Here is a 16,078-nt window from a genome sequence, read left to right on the forward strand (position 1 = left end):
ACCTTCCCCCACCCCTCCCATCTTCCCGGGCTCAACTTCACTCCCGACTTCGACCTTCCCCCCCCTCAGTGGCACAGGGGGACGGGGAGTGGGGGTTACGGTCAGTTCATCACACGTTGTTTCTGCTGCTTCTTCATCCTCAGGGGGAGGACTCCTCTCATCATTCCCCTGCTCCAGCATGGAGTCCCTCTCACGGGAGACAGTCCTTCACAAACTTCTCCAATGTGAGTCTCTCCCACAGGCTACAGTCCTTCACAAACTGCTCCAGCGTGGTCTCTTCCACAGGGTGCAGACCTTCAGGAGCAGACTGCTCCAGCGTGGGGTCCCCCACGGCGTCACAAGTCCTGCCAGCAAACCTGCCCTGGCATGGACTCCTCTCTCCACGGGTCCACAGGTCCGGCCAGGAGCTTGCTCCAGTGTGGGCTTCCCACGGGCCACAGCCTCCTTCGGGTGCCTCCACCTGCTCCAGCATGGGGTCCTCCATGGGCTGCAGGTGGAATCTCTACACCCCCTCATCCTTCCTCCACGGGCTGCAGGGGGACAGCCTGCTTCACCATGGTCTTCACCACGGGCTGCAGGGGGATCTCTGCTCCGGCGCCTGGAGCTCCTCCTCCCCCTCCTTCTTCACTGATCTTGGTGTCTGCAGAGTTTCTTACATCTTCTCACTCCTCTCTCTGGCTGCAAAAGCTCTGTCTAACTGGTTTTTTCCTTCTTAAATATGTTATCACAGAGGCGCTGATTGGCTTGGCCTTGGCCAGCAGTGGGTCCGTCTTAGAGCCAGCTGGCATTGGCTCTGTCAGACACAGGGGAAGCTTCTAGTAGCTTCTCACAGAAGCCACCCCTGTAGCCCCCCTCCTGCTACCAAAACCTTGCCACGCAAACCCAACACACTTGTCTTGAGAAATTGTTTTTCTATCTTTGGTCCAAGATTTTTCTTTAGTTCCAGTATCCCTCCCAAGACTTGCCAAAAAGGATCAAATGCTAGTGGGAGCTTAAAACATGGAGCTTGTTTGCAGATTGGATGCACTTGACTCTCTCTCCAGCCCCTGGTCAGTTCTTAGGTTTCTCACTTGGACATACTCAGCTTCTTGATCCAGAAGAGGAAGCGCTGTGTCTACACATAGACAAGAAGGAGAAAGAGTAGCAGCCATTCAGGAAAGCAGTGATATAAAGCAGACTCTTGTTCTGAAAGAGATCCAAGAAATACTCCTCTCCCCTGTTTGCACAAGAGTATTGTCATTACAGTAACATATAATAGCACTTTTGCATCCAGCCAGGTGTGCTCTGCATAGGCTCAGCAATCCTAGACTTGTATACTGTGAGGGGCAACACTACATGTCAGTACTCTTCTGCTGGAGAAATGCCCAAGAATACCCCTCTGCTTTGGCGCCCATTTACTTAATCACACACTCCACTCCCAAAATGGCAGCCTCTACCCATCAGGATCCTTTCTGAGAAGCAACACGAGGCCTTACTGTGTGCTACTATACAAAGATACGTGGATCATTAACACAAGCAAGCGTCCAGCTTCGCCATTAATCACTAGCTGGCTCAGCACCTGCATTCTGCAGACAGCCTTCACTGAAGAAAGTTTGCAGCTGGTCCAGCTCTGGCTGAGCTTCCTCATACCCACTGACTATCTCCACTCTCCATTTGTCAATTGTAAGTGATAATTTCTATTCAATCTGATACATATTATAAGAATATAAACAAATGCCTCTGTCTGTATCATGGCTGCGATCACTTCCCTTTATAGCCATCATTTATTACAGGCGGACAGGTGGCCGTTCGGTGGAATGCCGAAGAGGCTATCACCTGGACAATCACCAGGAAACACACTCACATTTACATTCCTCCCAAGCAGACAGTCAAAGAGAGGCATGTGATTTCTGGAAAAACTTCACTATGCTCCAAAATTTTCCATTCCCAGCCATGTAAGTCACAGGAGCAAGTCCAAATACTACCAGCCTAGCCCATCAATTAACACCAGATTTCAAATTTAAACTTATTTAAGACTTTTGAAAATAGGAAGGGGGTCTGAGGAAGCTTTGCGCCCAGTTGCTTCATATTATGTTCTACAGTTTTTATACAGGATATGTGCTTTTTCTAAATACTGGCTGGTATATACTTCAGTAATGTATACAAAACACTGGGATAGCAGCAGCTTTGTTAATCAAATGGATTCTGAAAGAAGGCTTATTATCTACTATTGCTAGGCACATGTAGTGTTTCATTTCCAAAAGACCTTGGAATTCGTATATAGGAATCATTTCACCTCCCCTTAAAAACACTGTCACCTCTAAAACAGATATATGTCAGGTTACTTCACATCTCACGCAGCAACAGACAGGACAGAAAGTGAACAGTATTGCAGTAACAGCACTTACAGAACACAGACTATAATTAACACATTTGTCAAATTCTAGAACAACGATGTTAACATCAGCTCTTGCATCAACATGAAAGGACCTCAGCCTTAAACAGCCTCTGAAACACTGCAGTCTCACAAACCTGGCATAGTCGGAGATCAGTGCAGAATATTAGTTCAGAACAGACTTGCATAATCATAGGTTGAGCAAGTCCCTACCAGCAATTCTGAGAGCAGGACCTGGGCCAAAAGGTGCATTCAAACCATTCCATTTATTAGCCATCAATGGATTTGAACATCTGATCTCATTTATATTCTTGGTGACCCACAACATCCAATGAGAATATATTCTACTGCTAAATTCAACTTGATACTTGAGAGTATTTCCTTCTTCTGGTCTTCACACAGCACCCAATAAAACATTTGTAGGTCTCAGTCACAATTGACCACCCATTTCCCACCATGGACACACCTCTCTCCAGTGCTGTCTTCCCAACAGGCACAGATGAGAGTTCCTTTATTACTGCCCAGCATAGCAAAGTTATTATTCAGTGACAACCCAGTCTATAAGCAATGTAGTCACATTTTATGGCACCAAGGCAGGCACCAGACTTGAGATATCAATGCCCAAGGACTCTATCTGCAGACCTGGGCAAATCCCTTTGCCTCCTTTTACCTTTACTTCCTTACCTTCAAGCTAGATACAACACTTTCTTACTTTAGGAACACAATCCAAAGTTACACTATAAATGCCTGTAAAGCATTTTATGAACATGAATAAAGGTAACCATAAATATATTAAACATAACGTCCCAAATTTCCACACTGTGTCCTACCAAAGGTTATTCTGATAAGAGACGGGTACAACTGAAACATATTAGCTTGGAAAGAGAGAAGAAATACAGCAAACACTTTTACCACTTCAGCATATGACCTGGAGATAGAACCAAGTCAGCTGTGGTAGGCTGACCCTGGCTGGAGGCCAGGTGTCTACCAAAGCTGCTCTATCACTCCCCCTCCTCAACTGGACAAGGGAGAGAAAAATATAATGAAAGGTTCACGGGTTGAGATAAGGACAGGGAGAGATTTTTCACCAACCACCATCATGGGCAAAGCAGACTCAACTTCGAAAAATTAATCTAATTTATTAGTAAACAAAACATACTAATGAGAAATAAAACCAAGTTCTTAAAACACCTTTCCTGACCCCTCCCTTCTTCCCAAACTAAACTTTACTCCCGGTTTTCTTTACCTCTTCCCCTCCAGCGGCACAGGGGAATGGGGGTTGTGATCAGTTCACCACACATTGCTGCTTCTACCTCCACAGGGGGCAGACTCCTCACACTCTTCCCCTGCTCCAGCATGGGGTTCCTCCTATGGGAGACAGTCCTCCATGAACCTCTCCAATGTGAGTCCTTCTCACAGGCTACAGTTCTTCATGAACTACTACAGTGTGAATCCCTTCCACTCCACACGGTGCAGTCCTTCAGGACCAGGCTGCTCCAGTGTGGGTCCTCCATGGGGTCACAAGTCCTGCCAGCAAACCTGCTCCAGCACGGGCTCCTCTCTCCATGGGGCCACACATCCTGCCAGGAGACTGCTCCAGTGTGGGCCTCCCACGGGGTCACAGCCTCCTTCAGGCATCCACCTGCTCTGGTGTGGAGTCCCCCACAGGCTGCAGGTGGATATCTGCTCCACCAGTTCCTCTAACATCTTCTCACTTCTCTCTCTGGCTGCAAAAACTGCCCCAGTTGCTTTTTTGTGGGGTTTTTTTGGGGCAGGGGGTGGGTGGTGTTGGTGTTTGTTTTGTTTATGTTTTTTGGGTTTTTTCCCTTCTAACTTTGTTATCCCAGAGGCACTACCACCATCACTGATGGGCTCAGCCTTGGCCAGTGGGTGGGTCCATCTTAGAGCCGGCTGGCATTGGCTCTTGCAGACATGGAGGAAGCTTCTATCAGCTTCTCACAGAAGCCACCCATGTAACCCCCCCCCCACACACACACACCTCCCCCTAAAACCTTGCCATGCAAACCCGATACATCAGCTTAGAGCACAGCTTCACACAAGCAGATGGCATGTGACTTTCAGCATCATAGATGCCTATGAAGGCACAGTAATAACATTCCTGCATGTAACAACATAGTTTTCTCAGCATCTTGGTACGATCCTGTGAAACAAGCTTCCAGGATAAGCATGAAGCATGACTAGGTGCCATCTGTGATCATGTCACTCAGTGGGGAATGATGGCTGCCAGCACGCTCAGCAGAGCCTATTGCACACCAACACTCATTGCTTTTTAAAAAAGGAGAAAGCAAACAGTCTGCCCCCGACCTCCTGAGCCACAGAACAAGCTCTAGGCTTGGTGCACACATACAATTGCTGAAGATACTTTTCTACAGAGGTATGCTATTAGTATCTGTCCAGTTTCATCCATCAGACAACCTGGGATATACTAAGGAGAAGTTCAGCACGTAAATCAGTCAGTATCACCCTGGGAAAGAACTCACTGGGTGCTGCACTCCCCTCGTGGCCAATAGAGGTATTTGCTCTCACTTAAAACCTGTGCAGGCCACTGGGATCACAAGCTCTTCTGGTAATTTTGTCATCAGGTCACTTCATATTTAGTCCTGCCACTACCAGTTTTCCATCACAGCACACCAAAAGAAAGCAAGCTAAGCAGATTCATGTACCACCTCTCCTAAATCTTTCTCTCACAGCACCTCTCTTCCTTCAGAGCTGTAACATGTAGCAATACCTCCTCATATTCTCTTTAGCACCCATTTAATGAGCCTGTTGTCCACAAATTTGCTTAGTCCCTCTTTGAACATGCTAGTGCTCTCAGGTCCCATAGCCTCCAGCCACCACACACAGAAATTCTTTCATTTACCTGCTTTAAGCCAACCTCCTGTCAGGTCTGTGGAGCACTGCCTTGTTCTAGTATGGTAGAATTCAGCAAGTAAAGGTTCTCAACTTTCCTTACCTATTACCTTCTTCTATTAGAGAATTTTTGAAAGCACTTCCATAGAGCTTGTTCCAGAGCATATCAAAACTTTACTACCTTCTCTGTGAGAGATCCCTTTCCCCCAAATAGCACTTTTTACCACAGGGGCCCTAAATAGAATCAGGTGTAGCCAGGTGGGAGAAACGAGCCTCCTCCTCCATTTCTCCTCACTCTGCCATTCTGTCAGCTGTGCAATTCAGCCCTTGCTTTGCAAGAGGGTGCTGAATTCCTTTCCTCAGAGGAAGAAGCTGGGACAGTGACATTAAGTGACTTGACTGTACTAAAAGGGGTATCTAAAGACACAAGTCTTGGGCTTTCAGTTTAATGCTTAGCCCAATAGATGAGGCTGTCCCCTGTGCACATGGCTGTGACCAAAGGACACACTAGCTCCTTCCCAAAGGAATCAACTTAGAAAGATGCAATGATTGGGACTGAGGATATAGACAGTTCCATGCCAGAGATAAAGGTCCTGCCGATGCCACTTTTATGGTGATAGTTGGCTGAGGCTGTTGCACTAAGAAGAACTGGAATCCAAAGGCCAGTTTGCAGCAAACTTGGGAGAAATTACAGTGGGTTTGGCCCCAGCAGTCAGTTAAAAGATGTGTAGATACTGCACCAACAATTTCACTATTAAATTAAAGGGCAGGATGACTCTTTTCCTGCAGACGCCTTCCAAATGAGGAAGCTCCAGCTTTTAGGGCAGCCAGCAGTGGCACTGTAGGTGAAAGTTGCAAGTGGAGCCCCGAGGTAAGTGAATAGCTAAGCCCGTACTGCCTGCTTTGCAAAGTGCATAGGAGTGTCTCTGAGAAGGGACACGCCAAAACTAGATTGCTTTAAAAGTGCTGGGGAAGCCTTAGGCAATGAACACACGTGCAACGTGGTTGCTGCTCCACTGGCTTTTTAATAAAGCACTGGTCCAGGCTGCCTTAGGCCAGGTTCGAATTTGGCTTTTGCAGGCAGGAAACAGGGCCAGGATCAGACCTGTCTTTTGGGGGCAGTGACAACAGGGAATACAAAACTGTAATTAACCTAACTACTGAAAGGAACCTAACTGTAATTAACCCAAACCTAACACTGAATAGAAATTAGCCCTGGTAATTGATAAACAGTGAGTGGAGTTACTGGGCAGTGATGTGCGGGCTCCACCGATTTCTCTGTGTCTCTCTGGGATCCCCAGCACCTCCTCCCCAGTTCCCACAAGACAGTCTTTCAAAGCAGCTGGACTGTGTGCATGGCTGTATGCTGTCTGCCTGCATGGCTCTCCCCAGCCCACAGAAAGGGGAAGAGAGGGATCCAGAAAGGACAGGACCGTACACCAGAAAAGAAAGCCCCTACCAAAACCATCCAGCCCGAATGATCACAGATCAGGCAGGCTCACAAAAGCATCTTGGAGAAGTCACTGGTTTGGTTGACTGGCCCATCCAAGCTGTCTTTCCTGTTCATTACCTGTGAAACATGTATTTCTAACACACTGTTTCAGGGAAGTACAAAGCAGTCTCATTCTGGTTGAGAACTGCTTTGCCAAAAGACAGCGAATGGTAGAAGCCATTCATTCCAGCTGAGAATCCCATTTTGTATAGCTTTCCTTTCCAAGGGTTTTGTATCTGCCCCTTTCCAAATGTATTGTTTCCTTACTCTAATATTTCAAAAGACAATAAGAATTCATGTACTATGACAATTATTATTTTACATACTGACAAGTGAAAGTTCTTGCAAGCCTTCCCCCAAATTAATTACCTTTGACATAATTACAATTGTGGGGAATGTTTCTGTTTCCCGAGGAAACTTCACATTTTTCATTTTAAAAAAAAGATCTGCCACAGTGCTCTGTAGTGGTGGTCTAAGTCCTCACCAAAGCTTCTCAGTGGGGCAGTCAAGGTGCATCAAAGGAAACAGAACCCACAAAAAAGCCCAGCTTAGTGAGAAGAGCAGAAAGAGACGCACATGAGCTGTAATTCCCAGGAAGAAGCATTTAATTGTTCAAATTTACACAGCCAGTTATTCTGGATTTCATTTTGCATGGAAAACTAAACCTTCCCCTTACATTTCCATGCTCTTCTCCAAAGATTTTCCCTCAGATGAAAAAGCCTGTTTTTCCAAATGTCTCAGCCTGCTACCTAGCTCTGAAATTCTTCTATTTCATCTGTGACAGAGGCGACCAGAGCTGAACACAATACTCTTAGGGTATCATTCTACCATTTTTGTGTTATCTATAGTTTATCAATTTTTGATTCTGTTCTTAAATATTGGCTCATGAAAAGTTAGGCTATCTGCATTTCTAATTAAAAAAAAAAAAAAGTGATACTTAAACGTTTTAAAGCATGAACTAAAAAGAGAAGCAGCATTCCAAGATTGTTTGATGGTTTTTTTGGGGTTTTGTTTGGGGTTTTTTTTTTTGTCTGAGGTGATGTTTACAGCACAGAAAATTTGGAGGTGCAATGCCCAGATCTGTAAAACTTAGGGTCTGTAAAACTGCAGACCAAAACTGGGAAAAGGTTCAGCTCTCCCCATAACAAATAAGCCTTACTTAGGATGGTCCTAGAACTGAAGGTCAAAAAAGGCAAGCTCCAACAGCAATTTGGTATGCAGTTTGACATCACATTGCAGGTTCATCCACAAGACCACAAACTCCCTCGTATTTCCAGGCATTTTCTGCACTAGGGAGAATATGTTGGATGAGAGTAAACATGTACACTGAGACCTTCATCTAATTTTCACATATCTAAATGCAATGTGTTTCACTTTGAACAAGCGACCTAGATTAAATAGAAGTTAATTAAAACAATCCCTCATGTTTTGCTGTTTAAAACTTACAACTTGGTAAAGGAGGGGTAAGACAGGACTTTTTAATACTCTTAGATGGTGCTAAGAGGACCCATAAATACATCTCTTCTTCCTGTGATCCCATTCATCTTGCTGCCTTTCCTACTCCTCTTTGCCAACAATCAGATCCCAGTAAACAACCTCAAGTGAAATTTGCAACTGTCAGATAAACATTAAAAATGCTTCTCTTGTCCTTTCCCATCGATAGTCCCATTAATATTGTAATAGAACAAAAAGTTATGAAAATGAATGCATGCTGGTTTTAGAAGTGAATGATGCAGACAGCAGCTGTGAAATATATACACTTGAATATGCATAGACAAAGAGATACAGTGTACCCACAAAGAAATGTGTCTGCACATACATGTAATATTTTAAGATACAGGATTCAGTTCTAACCTCATGCTACTGTACACTGTGAAGCAACTCCATTGAGTTTTGTCAGGTGTGAATTCAACACAAGTAAAATCAGAATTAAACTACCATGGCTTTTTTTTGAGAAAAATATAATATCTACACAATTTTCTGTGCTGTTATTTTTTTTTAATTTTTATTTTTAGTCAGAGGCTAGTATTACAATCTGGTTTTGCCTAGTTAGTACTTCCTCACAGTATGCAAATCTCTGCTTGTATGTCTACAGTTAATAAAAAAATTTGTACCTCAAACTTAAGTGAAGGAGTATGAAAAAAAAAATCATAAACATTAAAGTCAAGCTCTTTTAATCAAACTTGCCCTTTAGACACATATTATTTCAAACAGTATCCACTAAAAGTCTTCAAAAAGGAGCAGTACAGTCTTCCCAATCCCACAATGAAAATGCTGTATCTGGTGTCCTCTGTCTATCTGAACCCTCACTGAAATCATTGACAATTCTGCAAAATGAAAAACTTCAAATTAGAGTCAGGTTCCAAAATAATCCCAAAACTGTCTTAATACATCATGAGGTACTGCTGTCTTTTCTATATACTTTATATATATATATATATGCATATATATGTATTGTATTTTCCTATCAGGCTCTTACATTTTCTGAGCTTTTAACATTCTACTGTTTCAAGTTCTTCTGTAGAGATAAAAGCTTTGCATGCTTTTAATAAAATGAGAATTCTTCAAGGGAAAGCAGGATTTCAGAGGCTGGAGTTTTAGGAATACTCCCAGGTAAAGAGGCAGCTGTGATGGGTTGGTAACCATGCAGGGAGACTCCACAGAGACAAAGTCTGCCTGAGAGGCTTTCCCTGCTTGAACAAGACCTTAGCGCTCTGAACAAAAACACGCTGCCAGTCATACTGTTCTAATTCCCAATTTAGTCAAATTTCATTGGGTCATTTCATAATGTCAGGGTGCCTGTAGACGCCTCCACTCATCTATTTCTGAAGTCCCTTAATGTTACATGCCTAGAATTCTTCCTTTTCTGAGCCTTGTACTTTTCAAATGCAAGTCTTACATGCTTATACTCCTATATACAAGCCAAAAGATACTAGACTGGGAACACCAACTGGATCTTTCGAACTCATGGTTCTCCACTGTTTGGGTCAACCGTCACTTTGCACAGAAACCATTCCCTAGCTGAATTATATTAAGCAAAAATAAAACAACAGAACAACAAAAAAGGATGTTAATTTTATAGTGTTTTCTAACATCATAGAAACAGACTGTCAACATTCTCAAGTTGCCAACAATCTTGAAATGTGGTGTATTTTTACCTGTTATGAAACATCATTGCAAAAGCAAAATTGTTTTTTTGATGTTCTCATCAAAGTCACAAAAAGGTCAGTCAGTCTTTATGAGATTTCAGCTGCTCTAGTGCCTTTTGAACTGAAATTTGCTTCCTTCATCCACTCTGAAATATTGATTATGGAGAAATTCCACTTTAGACTTCTGCTATTTTAATCATCGAAAAGTAATCAACTTCTGGAATTTATATTAAAATTTCTTCTGAGTGGCAGTCAAGCTAGGTATAAGGACTCCAGTTGGATGAAATTAAAAACTCACATGAGACTGTCTATGTTGCAAACTTTAGCTTAAAGTAGCTGAGAGCAAGGGACAGTACTGCAGTCATGAAATCTGGATAGTCAAGAGGTACTGTGTGTCCTTCCACAATGTACTCTACTGAGTTAACGTAAATACAATGAGTGCAGTTGGTCACACTTAAAGAATGTTTCCCCAAATACCTCACAGGAAATGTTCACCATGTTCTTGGTGCTTTTCTTTGTAATTTATTGCCAAATAATCTTTGGGCTGACAGTGTGCTACACTTTAAGCTAGAGCATGTTCTTACAAACCTTACTGGCTACCTTTCACAAGTCGCCTGTGAGTACTACATTTCAACAGCAACATTTACTGGAACAGTATATACAAAGACGTTAAGTTCCTCACAATTAAATATTTCTTTTGTTAACAGTTTGCTCACAAAACAACTTTCTTGTTCAAATTCTTTTTGATTTAGATGTGTGACCGCTTATACAAACTCTTATGGTTATCTCCCTTTATTTTGTACACCACGTTATCATTGTCACAAAAATCTTCTTTTCTGGTAAGGAGAAAGGTTAACTGCTTACTCTGGGGTCTTGCACAGTTACCCCATGACTCACTACCAACCAGCTTCAGCTCTAGAATGGCTTTCTGTTCAAATGTTCGCTGAAGCAGGTCAGTTGACATGTCATGGAGCACAGAATCAAAGAGCTTTCCACTGACTTGCCCTCATGCTGTCATTTGCACAAGGGCAGTAGGGCTATAAAGAGTTCCCCTCCTCAAATGGGATTTTATGCCTACATAGCATCGGTACAAATAAAGAAAAAGAAAGAGACAAATTAGGAGCAGTCTGCTGCTGGACATGCCCAGGAGTAATAACCATGAGACCCTGTCATGGAGGCATTTCAATGAGCAAAGGATTCACCATGCCTTTGTTGAGATGGAAATGCAGCCCACAGCACCAACACAAGGTTCAGCCTGAATCTGACACTCTGTTTGCAGTTCGTTTTTTCTTGAGCCTCAGGGAAACAAGCATGATAGAGTAGAGAGAGAGTATAGGGCAGAGCTGGAATCCTTCTTCCACTTACCAAAGCATCATCAGAGAGCAAGCATCAAGGAAAATAAGCATTATGATGATCCATGCATTAACTTCCTGCCCTCCAAGGTCAGCATTTCTTAAACCATCCAGGACATTACGTTCTCTGCACAGTCTCCAGCCATTTAGCAATGGATGGCGAAGGATGCTAAAGCTCTAATGGGATGAAGTGTCAAAGAGAGCTTTTTATTTAAAGAACCAGAGAAAAGAAAAGAAAAGAAAATGGATATTTTAACTTTTATCTCAGAGTTAGTTAATATTCACACTTAACTGCTGAACTGGCTAAATTCTTTTCTTTTCTTAAGGACCTTTATAAATTTCATCATTAATAAAATCAGACATTCAATTAGTGGGGAATTTCTGATTGCTAACTGAGATTTCCCCCCCAACAGTTTCTCTTTTTCACTCTTTCTAGTCTCTCTTTTTATTTCCCCCCCCTACCCCTGTGTCCCCCCTTCTCTGAAAAACCAGGGGAAAGTGAAAACTGACTCCATTAACCTCTGTCATTACCTAAATCCATCTCTTAATTAATATGAGTTAATATGATTAATCAAAATAATGAGACAAACCTATTAAATTAGGGTGTTTAAATTACAAATGGAAGTGGTAAAGGCAAAGGGGCTGATAACGAATAGCTGCAGTCAGAGATGGGGTTAGCTCTTGAAATGATATGTGACAATCAGCAGAGAGAATCAAGAATGAGGGGAAATCAGCAAGATCCATGTGAGAGAAATATTCTGCAAAGAATGATGTTGTTCAAATGCCTGGTAGCATTTCAGACGATCAGGTGTTTTAAGATAATATTTTAATCCCTTTCATGGTGGAATATAATATAGATAATACGATCATCAAATCTTTCAGCTTGCAGTGTGCTTCCATAGGGTTGGATGGTACAGATTTTCCCCAGTTAGAGGTCGCCACTAGCAGTTTGCTGGGAACTCTGAAGCATTTGCTAGTTGTGTTAACACTGCCCCATGGAGCCAAGATAGGACAAGTTATACATTTCTATACCGAAGACACACAGCCTGACCAAAAGCCTGCTGTCGCAATGCTCCATCTCCAATACGGACTTTCTTTGATACCTCAGGCAAGCTCCATGAACTCCTCTGTCTTGCTTGGCTGATTCAGATACTCCATTCCTAAATGTAGTTCCATATTTTATCTAAACTAGAATATTGAAATCTGGCAAGCTGTGTCACTGCAGTCCTTTGAGTGCTGAAGAGAAGTTATGCCTACAGTGACCTTTCCCCAAGAGCTCACTGACAGTCAGAGTTTCTCATTGGATTTCCATCACTCAAATACCTGTTCAAACTACAGCCCTGAAATCTGTTTAACTCCCTTGTTATAGACCACCAATTAAAGTAAAAATAATGTCTCTATCATAGGTCACTGTAACAACAAAACTGATATTCATTTTGGGAGGTGATTATGAGGAGTGTGAAGTCTTCCCTTTGGAGAAATCCATTAGCAGTTTCTATTTCAGTCAAAACTATCAGCAAAGGAAATAAATGTAGCACAGGACTGATGCAGATAGAAAACAGCACTGCAAACCGCTGCCAAAACAGTTAGACATCAAACGGGTGGAGGTGATGGTGTTCATTTTTCAGGCACAAGGAACCCCTAAAACTAAAAGGAAATAGGAAGAAACCAACCATGCAGATAGAACATTTCAAGGCCAACCCTATCCTTGGTATCTTTAGTATATCATTTGTGATATCTATATAAAGTTGAGAGCACACTAGAGGCTGTGGGGTTAATAAAACATGTAATTGATGAAGACGCCTTGCAATATATGATTTATAGGCCTCTTTAACCACCTTAGGAAGGCTGCAACTGGCCAGGAAGTGCTCAAATAGCAAAAGAAACCTCTCTCCATGGCACTGCACTGAAGTGGCAGCATGAGGACTGTGGGATGAAAACAGGAGAAAAAGAAAGATCCAGCAGGAACTCACCAAGGGAGGAACAAGCTCAGAGATGGCTCTTTAAAGCTGGTTAGCCAGGGGAGATGAGAGTAGTAGGAGAAGAAGGCTCAAGAAGCTTTTATTTGTAGCCCCAAAACACCCTTTCTTAGCTGGCTTTAGACTGAGTTTTAAGAGGGGTTGGTGAGGTTATTGCTGGCAGCATTATTTTGTGAGCACTGGAGCCTGACCTTTGGCATCTCAGAAGATGCTGTGGAAAACCAAGGAAAAGAGTGCTGAGGCAGCTAAGAAGCAGCTTCATTATTAATTATAATCTCATATTGGGCATTATGCTTAATTTACTTTGCTCAGCTTTCTAACTTTGTCACTGAAACAGGGAAAGGTGCAATCTTTCTCCAGGAGGAAGCACAATTTCAAAGCAGCAATACCCAGTTAATAAGGTCATGAACACGTATAAAATGATGGGAAGGAAAAAAAGGGAACAGAGAGAAGATTCAGAGAGTAGTAATAAACTGCAGTTGAGTCATTAATGCCATTTCCTTGTAGAACTTCAACATCCTACATTAATGGTAAACAAGTTTGGAAAGAGCATTTCCAGCACACCATGTGGAAAGGCAGAAGTATTTGGAGGCTGAGGGGCTGAAAGGCAATAGGATGAAATAAAAAGATTATCACAGATACTCCATGCTTGGAGGAATGATCGGGAGCTACCAGAGTGTATAGTACAACTGGTGTCAGCCAAACACAAAGTGTTTTTCAGTTGATGAAGTGAACAAATAAGTAATGTTTTGAAACACCCACTTCCACAGAATTCATCTGCTGTTCATATCTCATTACCACCTTGTTCTCAATCTCCTTGAAAGGCCACACAACCATAGTGACAAGGTGCTATACCATGTCTATAGCCAATGTCTAGCTTGATAGACACATAGCTGAAGATTGCAGACACACTAATTCATATTAGAAAGAAAAGTTTTTCATTGCCACATTCTGCTTTTCTGAACAACAGTGTCCCAGAACCATACTAGGGCCAGTACCATTTCTCACATTTTTAAGTAAATTTCTTTTCCACCAAACACAAGCAGGTTACAATATAGTCTTCTAGAAGAGACACCCTTCTAGACAGAAGTATCTAAACAATGTAGATGGCATCTGACGGCCAGGCCATGGGCTGGGACAAAGTTGACGCCTACTTCTGGTTGACAGAGGTAGCATGAGGAAAAGAATGAAAGTTGTCTTTAAAGCAAAAGCAAAAAATGAATGTTATTGTCTCTGGGCAGAAAATGTACTAGTGTGTTATTGTCCCTCCTTGGTGGAGGGTTAAATCAAGTTCTTAAAGTACAGATTGGATGCAAGAGAGATTTAATTCCATCTCTGCATACACAGGCCAGCAAGGATTCGAATCTTATAGCCTGTCCTCCCTCCTCGCCCAAAGGAAGCACTTGGGACAAGAAACTTGTCCTCAGGCAGCCTGCGTACTATCCAGCTGAGGAATAGCCATGTTCCTCCCAGTTCCCTGTCCTATCCTATACTGTCAGTGCCTGCTGCTTGAACAAGAATCTCCTCAGAGGGCGGTCACCAGGCAGCCTTGTCTGAAACCTCTACCAAGTGCCTGTTGCCCACTCTGATGCAGGAAGACTCTTGTTCTTAACATTTATCATTCATTTATCAATTCATAATTCACACAAGTGTCCTGACCTTTGATTCCAAATAAATTTTGAGGCTGTTAGTCAGGTGTCCCTCTGGATTAGAATTTCTGCATGTTACCGAAACAGTAATAAGCTGCTTAGTTTGTTCAAACTGATTCTGGACTGTGAAATGGTGCTAACACAGCACAGGTAGAAGCACTCTGATTTAGAAGAGGAAGGCTTAAAACACTTCACCCCAAAGCCTCATTCAGGGCCATTCAGGTGGCTGACTAGTGATTTTATTTTTCATCACAATTTATCAGATGAGCATCAAGCAAAGTACACAAACACTTCTGGTTTAGGAAGTTCTTCACTACAAGAAGATATTTAAAGAAAATCCAGCTTCACTTCACAGCGTTAGTTTCAAAATGCTGTACATATATAGGCACAGCTGTGAATTTTGTTCAAGAAAGAAATAGAGAAGAGGGGGAATGCAAAAGGTTGCTGTTGCTCACCAAAAAAATGGCAAAATTTAAAAGCTTGAATACAGATGCTGTGATCAATTCCCACCCCCTTTGTTTCCTTAGAAGATCAACTTCAATGTCAGATTTTCAGACTTCTAAAACCCTCCACTCTTTTGTGCTCAATCTGGAGAACAGAGAGGACAGATCTTAAATTTCAGCTTAAACTTCAGAGTTATAGGATCTAAAGCTGGAGTCAGGAGGTAGGATTACACTTGCCTTCCTGATATGCTCAACAATTATAAAAAAAGTCTGCAGGTTCTTTGCAATAATTGCACCATGCAGCTGGCACTGACTGACCTGCAATCCAAAAGCCATGAAGACCAATCTGGAGAAAGAGCAGCTTTGTCTAGCTGCCAGTCCTGACATCCTGTACAGATTCTGAGAGTCAGCTACATTCCCTCTGTTTCCTCAACTAGCAATAGACGATTGTGCAGTGGAAACATTTAACCATTATATGGATGGTGAACAAGCCACAGAAAGATCCAAGCCTGTCTCCTATAGGCCTCCTGGCTTTGCAAGCCCCACGAGGAGTACAAAGCAGTTTGTCAGGAAACTCTGCAAAATCTTGCAGTACACCCAGGGATGTCTCTCACATAAAAGGAAACATTTTTCAGAGCCATTTTTACTCTTTTGGAGAAGTTATTACTTCTAGGAGTGCAAGACAACCCTCTGCATCCATTTCTTTCAGCTCTTTGATTGCAAGTCACTGCAGTAGCTTCTAATTATCTAATGGTCTGTTCAAGCCCTG

At 42.6% G+C, this 16,078-nt stretch overlaps 1 protein-coding gene across 4 annotated transcripts in view; it reads right to left on the reverse strand.

The window, feature by feature from the left end:
* Window positions 1-856: 856 nt before the first annotated feature.
* The window catches only part of ANGEL1 (angel homolog 1), a 98,562-nt gene continuing 83,340 nt past the window's right edge, over window positions 857-16,078 (reverse strand). For 2 of the 4 annotated variants that reach the window (XM_054826992.1, XM_054826996.1), the window contains one exon: window positions 857-1,114. In XM_054826992.1, coding sequence (XP_054682967.1) covers window positions 993-1,114 — 122 coding nt within the window. In that variant the 3' untranslated portion in view covers window positions 857-992. Of the gene's footprint in view, window positions 1,115-8,925; window positions 9,065-16,078 lie in introns of those variants that run through there. The other 2 variants (XM_054826995.1, XM_054826993.1) reach the window with 2 other exon arrangements.

The sequence above is a fragment of the Grus americana genome, chromosome 5 (assembly GCF_028858705.1).
Source record: "Grus americana isolate bGruAme1 chromosome 5, bGruAme1.mat, whole genome shotgun sequence".
NCBI classification, from domain to species: Eukaryota; Metazoa; Chordata; class Aves; order Gruiformes; family Gruidae; genus Grus; species Grus americana.